This window comes from Nymphaea colorata, chromosome 1 (assembly GCF_008831285.2).
Source record: "Nymphaea colorata isolate Beijing-Zhang1983 chromosome 1, ASM883128v2, whole genome shotgun sequence".
In the NCBI taxonomy this organism is placed as follows: Eukaryota; Viridiplantae; Streptophyta; class Magnoliopsida; order Nymphaeales; family Nymphaeaceae; genus Nymphaea; species Nymphaea colorata.
The window spans coordinates 36,512,690-36,533,278 of record NC_045138.2 but is presented as its reverse complement, the minus strand read 5'-3'; the positions used below and the strand labels follow the sequence as shown (position 1 = coordinate 36,533,278).

The 20,589-nt window shown below is 37.9% G+C and overlaps 2 protein-coding genes across 2 annotated transcripts; one reads left to right on the top strand and one right to left on the bottom strand.

Moving 5' to 3' along the window:
• The first annotated feature begins 726 nt into the window (after window positions 1–726).
• On the top strand, window positions 727–1,602 carry LOC116246547 (uncharacterized). The gene has a single exon (XM_031618414.1). It carries the CDS (start codon window positions 727–729, stop codon window positions 1,600–1,602), a length of 876 nt encoding a protein of 291 aa, XP_031474274.1.
• Window positions 1,603–3,818: 2,216 nt separating this feature from the next.
• LOC116263939 (DNA gyrase subunit B, chloroplastic/mitochondrial-like) lies at window positions 3,819–20,506 on the bottom strand. Its single transcript, XM_031643775.2, is given in 22 exon segments — window positions 3,819–4,327; window positions 5,338–5,468; window positions 5,607–5,712; window positions 5,828–5,881; window positions 6,229–6,345; window positions 6,434–6,547; window positions 6,739–6,806; window positions 7,342–7,456; window positions 7,910–8,038; window positions 8,174–8,272; window positions 9,850–9,991; window positions 10,704–10,774; window positions 13,142–13,252; window positions 13,689–13,765; window positions 14,380–14,530; window positions 15,813–15,853; window positions 15,856–15,913; window positions 16,780–16,836; window positions 18,389–18,502; window positions 18,582–18,662; window positions 19,391–19,535; window positions 20,132–20,506. Coding segments are annotated over 22 exon segments (2,163 nt in total). The 5' UTR covers window positions 20,245–20,506; the 3' UTR covers window positions 3,819–4,258.
• Window positions 20,507–20,589: the final 83 nt, after the last annotated feature.

Below are 20,589 nucleotides of genomic sequence, written 5' to 3'. Positions count from 1 at the left end.
CAGGTGGAAAGGTGTCACTCTGTTCCAGGGGAATATAGGCACAGGAACGTTATGGTTTGCCCTTCTCTTCATGAGGGCTTTAATGCCGTAGCCTTGAATAGAGAGTTCTAGTGAAAAGTGACTCAATCATGGGCGCAAACTGCGGCTTGATTTGTGTGAGAAGCTCTGGAATCCAATGCAGTAAAAGCTTCCTTGGTTTTGAAGGAAATAGGAAATCGTACTATGTCCAGTATGTCAGTTTCTCATCACCGGCTCTCTCATAAATTTCTCGTTTCCTTCAAACATTCCCTTAATTGATGAGGTATTTCTAAAATCTCTGCATTTTTCTTCCCATGTTGGCCCTGTACATCCGCAATGGTAACCATCAAATGGAAAAGATACGATAATTAAGATAAGCAATGAGATTAAGAAAGGCATGGTAAAGCAAGAAGCAGACCGAAAGTGGAGAAGGGGATCTTACAAAAACTGATCTCCCTCCGGGCAACTGTAATATGTACGTACATGGGTACCATACGCACTCTCCCTGTCAATCAACCAAGGGCTTTTGAACGATTGCTCTGGCGTTTCTCTCAGAACATCCTACCAACTTGGACCAAGATGGTGAAATGGGAAGAGGAAGCCGGGAGAAAATGCGATCCCTCGAAGAGAAGATTCTAACCTCACTGGTTCGTTTCCTCGTGCAGGGAACCCATCTTCAGCAAAAAGGATCTCTCTCACTGCTAGAAGATGGAGTCGAGTTCTGTCTCTTCGCTTCCGAGCTCTTCTGTGCTTCTGGAAGCTACAGAAGCTTGTGATTTTAATCCTCTGATGGTGTCAGATGAGCTCGACTGCTTCAGCGATGAGGCTTCCGCATTTTCTGGATTCTGTAATCTTGGTGTTCCATTCGATAGATTTTCGGAAGGATCTACTCTTCCAACTGCATGCAGTACTAAAACTGCAAGCTGCCCATTAGAGCCTTCGCCTTCATCCGAGGAGCTTGATGTCCTGGAGGCAGAATTGAAGTCGATCCATGATGCTTTAATGGAGGATGTTAATGTTGGCAACGCTGGTTTGGCCGAAATAGGGTTTGGACAGGACAACTCTTTCGGGAATACACCCAGAAGCGCCAAAAAACCATCTCTGGAGGAGGCCTCTGCTGAACAGAAATGTACCGACATAGCCATGGTTTCTCTTCATCTCATTCAAAACAAAAGGCCCTTCAAATGCTCTCATTGTGGGTGTGAGAAAACTTTCAAGAATCCTCAGACACTGAAAATGCATTCCAAGACTCACAGTTCCGATGAGGTTTCTCTTCAACTGAGCTCAGAACCAGTTCCTCATGCATGCAGGGCAGGACAGAACAAGAAGATTCCATGTAGATGCCCAGTCTGTGGAGGGACATTCGTCGGCCTTTACGAACTGAGGCGCCATTTCGGCAGGAAGCACTCAGAGGGGGAGAAGATGCATTGCTGCAAGAAATGTGGGAAAAAATTCTATGTTGAGGTGGATCTGAGAGACCACCTAAAGCTCTGCGGAGAGCCCATAGGATGCAAATGTGGGATGAAATTTGCATTCAGATGCAACCTTCTGGCTCATAAAAAAGCTCATCCAGAATGCATGTAGCCGCCTTCCAGTTGCCGACTCTATTCTCTTGATGCAGAGGCAGCTGCCGAAATGTCTCAAGATCGGATTTCACGCCTTGAGCTAGCGTTAAGTGAGTGCGAGATGGAAGGTGTCAATAGCTTCCTTTGATTCTGAAAAGAAGAACATTAGTTTGGTTGTTTTGGCGTAGATCGTCACCTTGTCCAAGTTGGATTTGATCATGTCACGGTTCATGGCTATGCTTCTCAATTTGGGCGGTACCGTAATGTTCAGGAATACAAGTAGAAAAGTTGGTTTTGAGGACTTAGTCATCCTTTTGATGACTTGAGCGCTCGCTTTTCTGTTAGATCTGCTGAAGCGAAGGACTTTTGTTTAGTTATGATTAAGAAATGAGAGCTAGTTTTTCCACCGTCATTTTATATTATCAGTGGATGCTCTGTTTCATGATCTTAGGCCGCCATATGCATTTGTTATTAAGGAAAAGCCTTGAGCAAATGTGCCTCTTAAGTGATCCATCAGTTTATTTTCTAAACCTGGCTTTGAAGGCCATAGAACTTTTGTTGCATGAATATATTTTCCTATAAATTGATACCAAGACACTTTTATACATGCCAATTTTATATATTAACAAAAGGTAAACACTTGTGGCTCGTCGCGTGTGATCCTGAAACTGGAGAAAAGATGAGACGAGATAGCGACATATAATACCGCAGGTCCGCAGCTGGTGATCCTGAATCTGTCGTCCTATAACTTAGAAGACACAATATACGCTGACCATTCAGTTCTGCAACTCCGCCTTTATTTTTGAACCGTTGCAGGAGGCCCACACATCTGAAATAATTGTGACCGTTCAAATTTCCGAATCCTGGCCCCCTAAAAGTAACTTGATCCTTTCACTGTCGTGCCCCATTAGGAGTCGAGGACTCCAGTTATTCCACTTGCTTAATACTTTTATCAAATTACGTTTTCTTGTCTCAAAATTTTCATGATCGCGAATGAGAATTCTCTTATGTCCACAGTCGTGACCATGTTTTGGCAACATTGCTGACTGATCTAAGGAACTCGTACCTTTCTCTTGCACCACCTGTCCATTGTAACGTCTATCAATAATCCAAAGAGGCTTTCAAACTCTGCAGCAGAGAAGGGCTGTAAGAATCAAACTGTAATGTTTTCAGTAAGTTGCTACATGAAACATTTTTTTTTTTTCTCGTTACCAACTGCATAATATTTCTCTTGAAGGGTTTTAAAACATTCACGGGTATCGCATATTCTGAAACATCTACGAGCACCTCCAAACTGGCCTTAACGGCTGATACTAGCGCTGCATCAGTTTGATCACCGTCATACAGTATCACCCGATACACATTGTTCCTCGTCGGCCTGTGTTTGTGAATTAAAACAATTACTTAAACTGATCAAAACAATAAAAATGATAAAACCATGGTCGGATAGAGAAGGATACTCAACATTGTTGTACACAGATGACGCCCTCTTTTTTCTCTTCGCTGTTTCTTTCATAGATATTCCCATCCCAAGATCCAGCGATTAGGCCAAAAGGTGTGTAACGGGCGAACTTGAGCCACCAGAATCTAATCAAATCTGATTTACTAAAACCTATACTGAGGTTCAAACTCAAATCGACCTTTTTGAAACTACATGTCCATCCAATTAGAGGGCAACTTCCCTGTATGGGAAAGCCGCAAGATGACTTGTTCATATGAGTTGAGGTGTTTGGGAACTGTAAAATCATGTGAATCGAACCCAAAAATTGGTTAGGTTAATTGAACACTTTAAAAGATGTTTCATGAATCCGCCACATTTTTTTTAAGTAGATGCATGGTAACGGTCATGTTCCCAAACAGCCCTAGCTGTCTTGAAAATTACAGATTAAATTTAAATACCACAGGTGGGAGCTAACACGTTTGCAAGGTTTTAAAAAGTAGCGTGATTTGACCAATTTTTTAGTCTTCAAAGACGTTCGGAACATTACTGTAACAGGTTTGATTTTCTTTAGCTAAAAAAATTACAATTTCTAGAAACAAAAACTAACCTCATGCGACTTGAAACTCCGATTTTCAACCAGTTATCACGTAGAATGGACCTGTGGACAAACAAATAAACATGCCCCATGACTGGATGCCTTGGTTAGACCACTCAGTCTGCGAAAATATATGCGAATCACAAGAGTTTTATGATCCATCCGTCTGCCTGCTGAAGTTGGCGACATGCTACACAAGTTCCCGGCACAAGAAGCGCACTTTCCACTATTTGTATAATTTAGTACAACAAATATGCCTCTATTTTGCACAGCCTTCGCTTTTGGTGCAAAGGCGGCTAAGCTGCAACATGAAACTCACAGGATCAACCGCTTCCCTTTGAATGTATGGAAACACCTTGAGATAAACAACTGAAGCCGCAGACCAACATAAATTAAAATAAATCAACAAGTACGTCATTAAGCTATGAAGACCATTTGAGATCACACAAATCAAGAAGGGGCAGCCTACCAGCCCGGCCCCCGCCCACAAACCAAAAAACTCAGCAAACTGGAGCTCCAATCCACCATGGCCAAGGCCCATGCTCTTCAGATCAACATAGCTCTGTATCAGGAACCCCAACTCTTTTGTAAGGTTGTAAGTGTACACATTTTTCTAAAACTGGTCTCATATATGCAGCCTCATATATCCAGGCTGCCTAGGTCAACTGAACCTGCATTGACCTGGATAAGCTCCTTCCGAGCATCCACCTGAAACATTAGCATGTAAATATTGTTCAGAGACGGCAGTTCCAACAAATTTTGAAATAAACCTAATCTGGCTAAACCAAAATCAAGAATCTGAAAAGTTGAAAATCATAGGAGATGAGTCCCTTGAGCACCTCTGAAACACATGGTCAAGCCGTTTGACAGACTAACAAGCCAGAGTCGAGGGAAAGCATTTTAGGCCTATATCCCCTATCCCTGTAAGCTCACTACTTGTACTTTGGGATGAATAGATTTGCTTGCGATATTGACATACACTATGTTGTTAAGGCCTCCCCTAAGCCTCGGTTAGGCATTGACTGAGTGGAATTCCACACCCGTCGCCTAAGTCCACCACTTAGGTGACAGGATATGTGTTGGTGCCTAAGTTCGCCTAGGCTGGCCTAGGCTCCAACATGCCTAGTCCATGGGAAACTGAAAAGTCACATTCCCTTTCAATTAAAGTTTCTTAATTGAGTGTAAATTGTTATGTACTTTATGTCATATTGATTACATATATTTATGTATTGTTATGTTGATTATGTTGTTATATGTACTTACTGTTAATCACTTAGTCTATTATATAGTATTGGGATACCTCACACCTGTCATATGTATAATATGGTTATGCCTTTCTTTAAGTACAAATTGGATTAAAGCCTTCTTGTGGATTTACATTCCTTCTTCTAGAGATTAGATCTAGTCTTTTTTTTTGGTATTAGATTACATTTAATGGGTAATGTTAAACTCCTATTAATTTTGCAAGTTCAATGAACTAAACAATTAAATTTTGATTGTTTAAGTTGATTATGCTTTGTTATATTGCTACTCCATATACAAATAGTTAATTAAAATAGCTTGACATATTTAACATAACTAAAAAAATTCAAAAAAATTGGTCGCCTTTTTTGCCTAAGCCTCGCCTAGGCGCCTAGGCAGCGCCCAGCCTGGGCGCCTTGACAACATAGCACATACATCATCTGAAAGAGAACATACACTGAAAGGCATTTGCTTACCCTATTACCCATAAGTGCAGAAAACACATGATTTGCCTCTGCAGCATCTTCAACAACCAACTGCTTTAGCATCCTTCTTTCCGGATCAAGAGTAGTTTCCCACAGTTGTGCTGGCATCATCTCCCCCAGACCTTTTTATAGAGGGAGAAATATTTTTAAGTGATGCGAGTAAATTTGCAATACATGCCCAGAGTCAAAAGAAGATGATCAACACTCAACTAACACAATTGGATGCAAACATATGGAAGTAATTATGCAAAACATCTTACCCTTGAACCTCTGAATAGTAAGAGGGGTATCAGGTGACAAAGAAGTTTGCAGCTTTCTTAACTCCTCTTCACTGTAACAGTAGTAAGCTTGTTTGCGACGTTCCACCTGGTTTTTAGATGGAAGTAAGTTTTCAAATGAAAATTAAAGAATAATTCACGGCTGATGCAACCAGAAACCTCATAAAACAACTAACTAATTTTGTTGGCCACAGGAACCGCACCTTGTAAAGTGGTGGAACTCCAACGTAGATGCAACCTTCTTCAAAAAGAGCTTTCTTTAACCACACGAACAGGCAAAGCGGTTAGTAAAACAGTAAAAATCAAACAGGCATTGACCCTAGTAGGAATCTCAATAATGGCTTCCTTAGTGCAGAGTTAAGTCTCAGCACTATACTACTAATGCCCTTTGAGAAAGCAACCAAGGGGCAGACCAGCTCTACTAAAGAAATAAGATCATTTTACAATTATGCTGAAACATACATAAACTTGTGCGCTCAACCTCATAATAAAAGCTCGTAGCACAGAAGCTCAACTACAAGCATCTAAATAGCCTGTCCAACCTAGCCTGTCTGCCAGCAGTTTGTAAATCTTGCAGTCAGTAATGAAACCAATATTTGGTTACCTGGTATCTGAAGAAAAAAGTCAGAAGAAGAGTACGGATGTGAGCTCCATCAACATCAGCATCAGTCAGAATAATGATCTTGTGGTAGCGAAGGGTGTCTATCTTAAATTCTTCTCCCTAATGTCACGAAAATGAAATGGGTCAGTTGAACAACTGAACAACTAAATTAGTTACAGAGGTAATGGAAAAAATCAAAGCAAACAACCTTCACACCGAGGCCCAATGCAAGAATGAGATTCTGAATTTCTTCATTTTTATACATTGCTGCATCATCTTTACGCTCAACATTCAAAATTTTACCTCGTAATGGCAGAACTGCCTGCCAAGAAAACATTTAGACAAATTATGGTCAAAAAGAAAGAATACAACCACATAATTTTGCCAGAGGTGGACTATGATGGTTATGAAAGAAAAGGCTTCCTGTACATAACTTCTGAATCCTGATATAGTCACTGATCAACAAAATCTCCTCAACAAAAGAAAAAGAAAACAACGTTTAAAGCATCTGACCTGAAATCTTCTATCACGACCTTGCTTAGCACTTCCTCCAGCAGAATCACCCTCAACTATAAAGATCTCTGCAAATTTTTGTGCCATTTAGAAAAACTCAAGAACTAAACCATGAATCAACTTGCACTTGAAAATGTTCCAGTACAAGCTGATGGCTGATCTTACAAGAAATGCAACATCCAATTCTACTGAAGCAATGAAAAAAGTACAGTGCAGACCAGTATATTATACAAATACTCGTAATCAAATGGTAGCACAATGCTCAACCCCTGGCTAGATATGCGTTACATGAAGTAGCTACAAGCCTACAACCAATTAGTCCACTACATCCCTTACAGATAAAGTAAGGTCTAAGTGTCATAATGACTGTAGAGTTTATCATGTCCTATCACCTTATCTATTATTAAATGCTATATACATTGAGAATCGTCGAAGTAACAAAAAGGACAGATTTCCTTAAAAATTGAAGTACCAGTGAAGGATATGAAGATCACAACAGGGATGAACTTGGAACAAAGGAGAAAAAAATTGTAGAATATGAACATGCATTATTTGAATCCAGAACAAGGAACCATAATCAATAATTTGGACTAAAAACCATACCACATTCTTCAGGATCTGTAGCAGAGCAATCTGCAAGCTTCCCAGGAAGAGAAGATGATTTCAGGACACTTTTTGTCCTCACTAATTCTCTTGCCTTTTTAGCTGCCAAAGCCGCCTAAATATAAAAAAGAAAAAGGCCTTCAGTTCACACAATAACCAGCATTAGAAAAACATTAGCCACAATGACAACAACCAACAAAGACAGGTAAGACCAGTTTACAATGCAAGATAAGAAAAAGATTTTCTTCAGGGGAAAACAAGGCACTTGGAAATGTAAGTAGATAAACATCAGTCTCCTATCAATTCCTGATTTTGAAAATTTCTCAAGTGAAATACAGGACCGAAAATATGGCAAAGTTTTACCATGAGGCGAAAAATCTATAGAGTACATTTTAAGAAAAGATGAGGATACAAGCATAGACCATATGGCCTTTTGTATGATAGCTCTGCAATGATTGCAATTTATTATTTTAGAGGACACAAGAATCTTTCTTGGCACTTAGCATTTTCCTCAGCAAAGAGATCTGCCATCCCTATAACTCAGCATGTAATAGAAGAAGTAGAATACCTTCAAAGCATTGAGGGACTTTGAAAGAATCAAGTCCAGGACATCCGGATGCAACTCTAGGTACTCAGTCAGGTAGTCATGGACGGCTTGATCAACCACTTTTCGCACTTCGGGATTGCCTAACCTTGTCTTTAAAGTTTAAAGTAACATGTGGGCACAAGCATAAGTATAATGCAACGGCTCTCAAAAACTTAAGCATAACATTTGAAAATTTGAACAATAATTCATAAATTGAAGCAAAAATCAGACAAAAATGGAAGCAACCTTAGTCTGGCCTTCAAATTCTGGACTCGGAACTTTGACAGCGATGACACAAGCTAATCCTTCTCGTACATGTTCACCACTTAGAGTCACATCCTTTTCCTGGACAGCAAGAGCCAAATGCAAATGAAAGTAAGGTGTTGAAACAACAGCTAGCAAGGTCATATATGTCAAATTTTACAAGATGTGCAACTATTTGTGCACATATTAATAGACAGGAGGCTGCTTATACGCAACATTTGTTACATCTACAATTATATGATGCAACAGATCCACAATTGAGCAGGGAATCGCAATATATAAACAACACATATCCACTTTTTCAAGTGGAACTTTTTATAACCCAACTCCACGAATATTGCACTCTGGACAGGAAGAGCCAAATTCAAATGCAAATAAGGTGTTGAAACAACAGCTAGCAAGGTCATATATGTCAAATTTTACAAGATGTGCAATTATTTCTGCACATATTAATAAGATAAGTTCGACAGGAGGCTGCTTATATGCAACATTTGTTACATCTAGAATCAATATCATCTACAACTATATGATGCAACAGATCCACAATTGAGCAGGGAATTGCAATATATAAACAACACATATCCACTTTTTCTAGTGCAACTTTTTATAACATCCACTTTTTCTAGTGCAACTTTTTATAACATCCACTTTTTCTAGTGCAACTTTTTATAACCCAACTCCACGAATGTTACACTCTTCTAGCTTCTTGTGCCACTTAACATCTTTTCAGTAAATATTTCCAAGCAATGATGATTAAGGCTCATTAAGAAAAACATGAGCAGAGAAAAAGACTCCTGCAGATTGAATCATCAAAGCCCACAGAACAACCAGAATATGCAACCATTAAAAAGAAACATCTATACAACAAAGAAACAATAACCAAGTGACAAGCATATCCCACTACTTTAAACATGCTTAATTGATAAGCACAGCAAGGTTGATTAATGCTAATAGCTCTGCAGTCGCGTACAAATGAATGGAAAAAAGGTGTGAGGGAATAAGGCTACACAGATGCAATAAGAAATGAGACCTTGATGACATTACAGTAACAAACTAATAATAGATTTAAAACATTTCATCTGGCAAACCAAATACTACTCACAAACTTGCTGCTACTTATACCTGCCATTACACCATAGGTTGTTGACTGTTTATATTACAAGGCTGAGAAATGCTAAAACTCATCAAAGTAATGGACCAAGCCATTTCCCACAATATCAGGTAGTCAGAAGACAATGAAAATGGAGAAAATGGAAAATACTCAATCTGCATATTTTATGTTTACCATGGAAATGCACCCCCTAAAAGTACCCTTGGGTACTTAGGCCTTGGAAAATGTTAACCAAGCCAGCCTATGTATTTTAGGATGAAATGGAAAACACCATGAAAGCCCTAGAATACAAGTTTTTACTAAACCATTATTTAATGAGAGAGACACAATTTTTGTAAATAATATCATTATAGTGGTTCATAAAAAAGGCAACAGACACCAATACACTTAAAACTACTTCACATTTTAGATCAAGCTTAATAAACCGTAGGTCATTAACCACGTTTTCACTCACAATAGCAGAAGAATGTCACATCACAGAAATATATAGAATAGGTTTACAAAGTACCACTCCAAGCAACAGAACATTACAATTTAAAGGATGCACCTTAATGATCTTAGACTTTTTCCCAAGGTTATTGAGTGTTCTTGTCAATGAGGCTTTGAGACCATCTATATGGGTGCCACCATCAATTGTCCTGATACTATTTGCATAGCCCAACACGGTATCTGCATATGCGTCTGCACACCTGATTGAGAAATAGTAAGTAGCCAAAGCAAAACAAAAGACAGTCTTAACATTATCCAATAAGAAAAAATCATAGGATAGTTTGAAACACAGCCAAATGTAATGGGTAAACACAATCCCAGTATGACATTTCTGGACAATCAACTGTCCTCTCATCACTTGGGGTTACCGACATTCCATGGCACTTAATTTTTATAGCCAAGACTCCAAAATAAAAAAAGGATGGTTGACGCCACGCATCTAACACTTCCAAGTGCTTCATAGTCAAAAAGTTAACCATCAAAATTGACCATCTAATATGTCATGTAAAAAATACTTAAAGCCTATATTTCTTTGTTGTTTGAGCTGGGGAGATTAAAGTATACATTCTAGCCATAGAATATTCTAATCTTTTAAATAGTACTCTATTTCTCAATATCTATGAAATACTGTAAGGCACAAGTACTGTGACAGACAAGTGAACGCTTGCATTTAAGATCATAAGAGATTAAAACCCTTGGCTGAACCCAACAAGCACTTAGCAGATGAGATGGAAATTTAACTTAAGTATTTTATATTTTTAAAATCACTCAATACCTCCGTGCTAAACTTGAAACTACAAACAACAACGCACAGAGGCATGTTCAAAAGGCACTTCTTGGTAAATGATAAACTGAAAAACATATTGGCTCTAATTTCTAAAGGAGAAAATGGAAAAGGTACAAATATTTTACCACTGAAGAGCTACACTAATGGTAATTCCATCCACTTCTTTAGTGAAAGACACAATGTCATGAATAGGTTTCTGCAAAGAACAAAAAGGATGTCAAAACTATTGCAAATGCAAAGAATGTCAATCATTTACTGAAAGCAGCAGTAATGACAAAATAAGATAGCCAGTGATGCTTGTTTCTTTTCATTGCCAAAAAAACTGTAAATTCATTACAAGTGCTTTCTGCTGTTAGATGTATCATGGCTTTTGGTTCAAGTTTTTTGTTTTACTTTTTGGGATGTATAGGGTAGGTCAGATCTGGATAACTGCTAAGCTAGTCACAAATATCGTTCTCGGGTTTTTATCGGCGAGGTTTTTCTTGTGGTGCTAAGGTAAGTTGTCCTTTATTTTAAATAGGGCAATTGTGACTACTGACTACGAGGTCAGGTCAAGGTGTTCAGAGGTCTAACCCAAAATTAGGATCCCACACCATAGTGTACTTAAATCTCAAAAGAGGCCATCAGGAAGGAAAGAAGCCTTGGAAACTTTCCACCGCAAAGCGGAACATTTTGCCCTAACCTTAGATTCCTTTTCCTTTCCTTATTTAAATTGAAGGCCACCAAGATGTTTGGAGGAGCCAACCAGTGCCTTAGTTGCAGTTGCTGACAACAAATCATAGGCATCTCCATAATCAAGGTATGACTTCAACCACCAGATTTATTGCTTGCCTGGAGCTTACACTATCATATATTGAATGTACTGGTCACTAAGTTTTTGCACCTTCATTATACCTCAAAGAACTGTGATGGTTGGTAAGTATTATAATTAGTCGGCATTATAATTGAAAATTTATGTCTTCAACAGTAACAGTCATTTTGCATTTACAAGTAACCCAACCTGTGTAGTAGTGATGCTTCTACTGAGCTCTTGCCATTTTTCTCATTCCATTTTTGTTGGGCAAGGTCTTTGCTAATTGCTAGTATCCATATGCACCTCTTGCATTATAGGAGAAGTGAAACATAAGTATTTATTATGTGTCCGTGCTATCAGGTGTACTGCATTCATCCTTTTACAGATCCCTTTTATAATAGACCATCATATCTGTGCTTTTGCTGCAAATAAACTACCCACATGCGAGAATTGCAGAATGTCTAAACAGTTCCACTACTAAGGTTAATTGTATGTGTGATAGGTCATGGCTTCATTGTGTACATCACATCACCAATATACCATGCCAACACCATATTTAAAAACGGATAGATGCCTAGTCAGGTCACCTCCAGACCCAAAATTTTTTATCTAACACCATATATTGTAGCACAATCATCAGAGTCCCTCTTATACACGGGTGTGCCTGAAGTGTTGGTGTCAACTTGCCTAGACACAGGTGCAACTACAGACATGCCTCCGACACGGCACGAACACGGTGCCTGGTACGGTCAACGTACCCAGGGTTGCATCCGACCTTTTCCGGACACGGTCAGCACTGACCGACTCCTCTTTTGTCCATTTTTTGATACTTTTTTCACTGACCGACTCCTCTTTTGTCCATTTTCTGATACCTTTTTTCACTGACCGACTCCTCTTTGACTTCTTTTTTTAGCCAACTGCTCCTCTCCATTACCTTGTCCCTGCATCATCTTCATCTCCATCTTTCATGTCATTTTTTCCTTGCTTCTTTTTTCCACTTTTCATTGGCCAATGATTTAAGTCCTTCCATTCTACAACACATTACAACTGCCCTGTTCTCTTTTCCACTTTCGTGACTGCAACTGCATACATGCTGTTATATATTGCTGTATCTGTAATTATATGTTCAATATACAACATAAAATTTATATATTCAATACATTACGATATAAGTATATGCATTGTATTGTAATCTTAATGAATGTATTTCTTCATATTGTGTGTGTGTGTGTGTGTGTATATACAGCCAGCCGTACCCATGTACCCGTGATTTTGAATTTTGTCCGCACCCGTACCCATGTGACATAGCATCAGAGTCTTCAATTGGTTTCTGAACTCTGTAACAGGTTTAGAAAGCTGAACAAGACTAGACCTCCTTTTAAAACAATGCAAAAACATAGAAATATAATACCTAAAAAAACATCACAAAAAAAAATTGCTTCATGGTAAGAAAATCATGAGAAAGGAAGACTGCACAAGCAACATGATCAGATAGTTGCCATTCCATGAAAAGAGTTTTTTTTAACTATCCACCTTCCGACCTAGAGGCCATTCCATGAAGAGAGATCAATACCAAACCAAAATTAAGAAACAGAGATTAAATATGGAATTGGAGAGCAAACAAATCAGGAAAAAGGAAACATACTAAAATCCTGGTAAAATTCAGGAACAAAAAGGGTGGGACCTCAAGGCAATCTAGAAGAGCACAAATAATTGATGGATCAGCATTACATGAAAAAATTATGCAAAAGGCAGGACAAAAGAACATACTTTGTCATTATTCAGCCACTTCACATACTCAACCAACCCACCAGCATAGCAGTACTCATTAGATTGTCCCTTTGTTGGATCAATGTCCTCTTTTGTCAATGTGATTCCCAGCTATAAGAAGAGGAGACATGTTCAGATCCTTTAGTCATAGTTACAGTACAAATTGTCAAAACCTAATCTGCTAATGCCACCTATGTGTGAAGCCCCTAGAAGGCCACACTGATTGGAACTGTGACTCCAGAAAAAGAGAATCCAAGTTAATGTACAACTGACACAAATTATTTAAACTAGCTAAAAAAGGTCGATATAATCTATCCTTGCATACTCTAATGTTTAAACCCATCGTACATCTTCTTTTCTACATCTGCAGAAGGAGATTAGAAGCAAATAGGTGTTTCCTGCAGCTAGGCTTGTGCATAGATAACATAGATGGACAGATGGACCCAAAATCTCATTTTCTTTATATTTCATATACTGAAATACTTATTGGGTTATTAACTTGTAAAGGACCATGACTGCAGAAAATAGAATAACAGAAAAACTGTACCCCAGGATTTAAGAAAGCAAGTTCTCTAATACGTCCAGCAATGGTGTTATAGTCAAACTGGATCTCTGTAGTAAACACTGAAAAAAAAAAAAAAGTATCAATGTTTACTTCACAGAATTCTAAAGCACAGAAAAAGACACACTATAGGCTCAGATATGTCAAATTGTCAACAAGATATCAAATATGTGAGACAAACATGAAAAACTATGGAAAGAAGGATACTCATGTTATGTTGTTAATCACTTAGACTTGCCCACATGTATGTACATACTGCTGTAGATTACAGCATGCCCTCGTTGAACAGAGACAAGCTTCATGCAATTCAAGATCAAGGTTGAAAACTGTAATTTGTTCAAATATCAGGGAGAGAAAACCAGCTTGATTGCCTCATGGGAGCAAGAGCATACACAACTTTGGCTTGTCCAAGGAGTAACTGCCAAAGACATCAAACCATAATGGCAGGTCTGACAACAATGGCTCCTTCCCACAACCAAACCTTATCAGATAATTAAGCGACACAACTGCACCTATATTCATGACATATTCTCAAAAATGCCCCAATGACATCTAATGAAGTTACCAATGTAAACTAGGCCTACCAATATGGTGATTATGCCATGCCAACACAAGAAACATATGCTAGTTGTCGACATGAAAAACCAACAAATTCACATGGAAAAAGCATACAAACCTTCTCTATCTGGCCAAAATCTTATTTGTGTTCCTTGACGAGTACTTGATTCAGGTGCAAGCTGGACGGTATCAAGAGCTGTTATTGGCTTTCCCCGTGAATAAGTCTGTTGATATTGTTTTCCATCCCGCCAAACCGTAACCTCTAAAGCCTGGTAAAAGGAGCCAAAAATGGCATGCTGAAGTCAATATATTCAGGCTTTGTGACATCTAAGCAATATAATTAGAAAACTTGGTGCTTGATAGGATCAGGTACATCCTTTTCAGTTACTAACAGTAAGTCAAAATTATTCATGCAATAATCCTGTAAATGTATAGAACAGATAACCCAGAACTGGCATTAAAACCTAGCAGCCTGTTTAACATAGTTTTACCCCAAAACGGCAAGATTATTCTACTGGTATAGTTTTGTTTCCAATGAGTTTACATCTAGCATGTACAAGACTTGACATCAGTGCATAGTCACAAAAAATGTTCTCGTCTTTTAAACGGCAAGGTTTTTCTCAGGTGTAATATGGCGAGCTTGAAAAAAAATGAGAAAAATACGGTAAATTTTTAAAAATAAAAAATACTAATGTTTAGGAATAATAAAATAAGTGAGAAACTAATAACACAAACATAAAAAAAGTAACTAAATAAGCAACAAATAAAAATTAGAAAATGAAAATGGTATTAAAAAAAGTAAAAGAAAAAACAACTAAAATGAAAAAAAGGTTACAAAAAGAACACATTTTTCACGCTTTTTCTGTTTTTGCATTTTTCTCCACAAAACTGTGTTTTCCTCTTAAGTCTTAAATGACTGACTAAAAGACCGTGATTTTTATGACTATGCTTCAGTGCCAGAAACTAAAGCTGGCAAGCTTAAAGCCTTAAAACATACCCCACAAATATGGGAAACTAAACATTGCAATGGAAGGAAAAGAGCCACAAGCAATAAAGGAACTATGCTGCATTAAACAAAAAAAAAAAGAAAAGAAAAAAGGACAATAGCTTTCTTAGATGGACAACATTGAAATGAATTCAAAATTTTAAATGTCACCAATTCCATTTGTGGAACCACCATACTTATTGAATCAATGTGAATCAGGCAAAAGATTCTGGAAGACTGGAACAACAGCTACATGACAGACCTAAAGAGGTCATTTGTATTTGACTTGATTCATCAATATGTTTCCGTCTTTATTTTCCTTTGTGCATACATACACATGCTATGAATGGTCTTGATGTAGTCTAAAAGGGAGGAGCTCCACAACAAAGATTCTCACATTCAGGTTAAAGTTTTATGTGATTATAGCAGCTAAAGCATCAACCTTCAGTTATAATAACATAGCAAAGATGCAATTCAGCATCTCATGGGCATGAATAAGAAGCTTGACCAACAAAATCAAATCCAAGAGATAAATAATGAAACTGAAATATGAGACAGAAGAGCACCTCAGACAATGCATTTACAACAGATAAGCCAACACCATGCAACCCCCAGAAACACTATATCCACTACTTGAACCACCAAATTTGCCTCCAGCATGTAACACCTGCCAAGTTTCAACTTTCAACATAAGGAAATAATGGCTGCAGAAGTTCATTTATCAATAATACTAATAAAAAAGAAAGCAGAGTACAAAATGCAATCAGAGCAGAACCTAACAAAAGAGGACATTTTGTCCCAATGAGGGGATGAAACCAGAACTCGGCCATTCCTACAGGCTTCAAGAAATCCAATAAATTTCAGTTTTTCTGGGAGTTCAACTGAATATTGATGCAAAAATGTAAGAAATCTTAAGTGAAAAACAGATTCATGAAATGAAAAACAGATTCATGAGATGTTTACAGTGTTTCTCAAGCTTTAGTCATGAATCAATCTATGCATGATTGTCTTAGAAGAAGATTTTCTCTATGAAAGAAATCTCTTTATCATTTGATGGAGAAAACGATTTAGAGGCTGAAATGTGAAATAGGAGTTTCTGAAGACATCAATCATTAGCAAAAAAAGTTCATTTAGTGTATTTAATATGCAATGACACACTTCTGCACTCAACACTTGCAGGTTCATATTAACAGGTTTATCTTGAGGCTGGATGTATAGAGATAAATTTCTACATATAGATCATATCTAGATTGAAAAAGATATCCAAAGCAGGACTAGGTTAATGTTTATCTTGTTTGCTATACTCAAAAGCTAATCCACTCTAGATTTAACTCTTCAATATGGTTATAGCTCTATTCTGAAAAATCATAAAAAGAACCTCTCCTGATAATTCAAAGCAAAACCCAGTTTCATCTTTTTCTTTTTGTCTAATGCATGCGGTGATACTGCTTACACACTAGTTACTATTTATTGTGGCAATTAAAAGAAAGACAACTAGTAAAACTAAGAATAAGAATGCTCCCACAATCTTACCGTCAAGACAGTCTCTAAGGAAGACTTCCTTGTAGTAGGATGTAGTTCAGTAGGAATCTACATATAAACAAGAAATTTCAGCTCAACAAATGGCTAGCAGGATACAATAAATAGAGTTTGATCAGTAACTGAAATTACTCTGGAATACACAATACAGAAAAGTTTTGCTGCCACAGTTATGAAAGTTGCAACAGAGAAAACCATAACACAGAGATGCAAGAAATGTATTTAACTTGATGCTTATTCTATCTATCAATCTCTAGAATAAATGCATCAGTAAAAAGAATGCCAGGAGATGGTTTTCAGTGACCAGGTAAAGAAAATGTCTGCCTAAATTTCCTGTTATACATTAGACCCTGCAGTAGAGTGAGTAACATGTAAACAAAGCAACTTTTTATATCAAATCATGTAAATCAATGACCTAAAGAAGAATATTCGCATAGCAAAAAGCAAAGATCATCATTATAGCATCTTCCAATTGATCATCATTCTTTGTAGCATTTTCAAATCTATATATTACCAGGGCTATCTTGTTGTTAACTTTAAGAAGCACTTGCTGGACATGGATACAACAAAAAGATCAAGAAGCGAGCAGTCTAGGGCCTGACAGAACCAAAATTCAGGCAACAGTTGACATGTCAAATACAGAAAGGAAAAATAGTTGATTATTTTCTATTTTGGCCTTAAGATAACATCCTTTCCATTACCAATTTTCATGTATACAAGATCACCAACTGTTTTTCATGGCTCCAAATTTTTGCTCAAAATGTTGAACTCAACATCTATTTCTTAAGGCAACCATGTCAATGACTTCAAAGGCCATAAAAGTTTGGAAATTAAAGTATGTGCCTTCAGCATCAAGAGAACAGAAAAAGAATGACCCTTCCATTTCATCTGGAATGCAGAATAGATATGAGAAGACAACGGCAAGGTGAACACATCATGCAGAAACGACAGATATAATCGTCTGACACTTACGATATGGAGAAAATCCTGCATAAAAGATGAGAGTCCAAATATTTGCCAAGGTATATGTCCTTGAACTATATCAAAAGCAGTCTGCACCCAAGTCTGGGTGTGGGTGTGGGTGTGGGATATGGATTGGACACAGCAAAATCATACTTTATACTTTTTGTGGTATATTTTGGTTTTCTTCATTTAGCAATTTATGTGAATTGAATATAAATAAGGAATAGATATTTTTTGCTTAACATCTTATGTCGCCATTCATCCCTACATATATATAATTGTGTCCTCAAACCCAAGTTTTTTAAAAAGCACTGTCTGCACTTGCACCCACCTTGAATCTAGTGTAATCTACCATAAATTAGCACGTGCCGAACCGTAATTGAACTGGAAATCTGATTTCCCATGTAAACTTGAAAAAAAAAAATCTATGGAATAGATAATATGAAAAGTTAAAAAATAAAATAAACTCTAATAATGAAATATCTATTTTGGTTGAGCTGAGAACGCTACAAGTGGCCAACCTTCAAGGTTCAATCATTGAAGGAGAAAAAGAATGAAATAGAAACTAAGAAAAGTACACCAACTTCACTGTTTAAGCTTCCATTGGCTGTACCCAGATTCTAGAAAGTTCGGTGCTTACCCCACGCCCATCATCAGTGATGCTTACAGAATTATCTGCATGCAAAAGAACATCTATCTTTGATGCAAAACCTGCCTGGGCTTCATCAATGGCATTATCCAATATTTCATAAACCTATAAAAAATACATACAATTGTAAGACTAAAAGTCAAACAACCAAGCAGACTGATACACATGGGGAGGGAGGAGAGACCAAGTGATGCAACCCACGAGGACCAGTGCTTCCAATATACATTCCTGGTCGTTTCCGTACCGGCTCCAAGCCCTCCAGTACCTAAATAAGGCAACATTGAATTAGCAGAAATTTTTCCCACACATCCTGCAAAACATATTAGGTTCATAAGAGGAATGTAATGAATCCAGGAACACATAATTTCTTTACTATTTTGCCAACTTAAGGGATTATATGTTAATGTTTTGCCACTGCTTGTGACAGTTTTTTATGAGCACCAAGATAGTGAATCTTGTGATGTATGAATACTCTAATATTAAAGTAATTGAATGTAGATGGTGAACATCCTCCAGTTTGTGTAATGAAAATGAAATTGCTGAAGGGATAGCCCAAAAAAAGAAAGACAAGATCAGGATATGAGAAAACTTATCATACTACATTCAATGATTCCATCTTAACAAAATAGATAGATATTATCTTGAAGGACAGAAAATACAAGTATCCTTGAATAGAAATGGTACCCAGACAACAGCAGCTTATGGATAAACCCTACTTTGCTGATGGAATGGAAAAACTGGCAAGAAGTTGAAAGCCACACTAGGCACAGAGGGGAAAATCGTATCAGTTTCTCTCATGTTTTCTGCCTTTCCTATAATTCCGCATTTTTTCAACTTTTCCACCACTAGTTTCAGCTATCACGGAAATTAGTTAAAAGTGATTCACAAATAAAGCATAAAAATCCGTCATATATTCCCATATTGATAGATGTTTGAACTATTTTACAAAATACTGATGGTAATAACTAATAAACCAAGACAAACGTCGCTGACCTGAATTTGCTCTGACCCATATGCTGTCGTGTTCCGCATCTCTTGAAAAGCTTCGGTAGATATACTTGAAGACATGAAAGCTCTACTCGCATGGACACTTCTTGTCGTAAACAAACTCGGAACCCTTCCATATTTTAATCTAGTGCTGCAATAAAATATGAAGCAAGAAATATTTTATAAAAATAAAAAATAAAACGTCAAACCCATTGTTTTGCAACAGAAATACTCCAATTAGTGCACGATTAAGAATCTAATGCAGCACCACAAGATAATTTTAACCATGACAATGTCTGCAGAGGAAAATGGGAAACCAACCCGATTACCTACATCGTGCCCGTCAAATAAAAGGAGCTCAGAAACCAATGAGAAACAAATAACAATTCAATGTCAAGAATCGCAAAACCCACAGTAGGATATCGGCTGTGCTAATGCATTTGATGCTTGGACGTCTGCTATGGTGCAGACCAACAGAATGCCCAAGAACGCGTTACATTCTTGAGTATTCATAACCCGACCAGATAAACAACGAGCATCGTGCAGGTTGAAACGAAAGACAAGACCCGCAAACTAATCCAACAATTAAATCGAATTTCAAATTTTCTCAGAAACTCAAAATCCCAAACCCACAACAATCATCAAAGCCATGAAGCTTCCAACCTGATCAAGCAAAGTGACGAATATGAAAACGTGGTCTCGAGTTGTAAAAGGATGAGATGATAAAAGGGAGGGAAGAGACTTCACCTGGTATTAAGGGTGGAGGCAATGATGCACGACCGAAACGAGAGGGATGCAGGCCTCATGAAACGATGAGCGATAAGGCGAACCGGCAAAGGAGGGGGCCTCAGAAGCGACATCCTTCCCCACTCACCCTGCCCCTCCCTATCTCTCTTGTCCCTGCGTCAGTTCCCAGCCCACGCTCGCTTCTACAGCTACGTTTACGCCTTCGATCCCTCGCGCTCTCCTTCCCGGACTCTCCGTCTCTCCCCCGCCTCTCCTCCCTCTCCTGGAGCGGCTCTTCTTTTTTCTATGTGATTACGGGAGGGAAATGCAGAAAACCCGTCGGAAGAAAGAATCAAGAAGTGCGCCAAGAACGAATGGAAAAGAAAACCCCGCCCTATGTTGTGTATCAGGTTCTAACGTCCACATTTACTACAATACCCTTTATATCGCGAAACCCCGCCATTTCTTTTGAGTCAGTA

Excerpts from the sequence above, each read along its gene's own strand:
- LOC116246547 (XM_031618414.1), top strand. The coding sequence starts at position 727 with ATGGAGTCGAGTTCTGTCTCTTCGCTTCCGAGCTCTTCTGTGCTTCTG.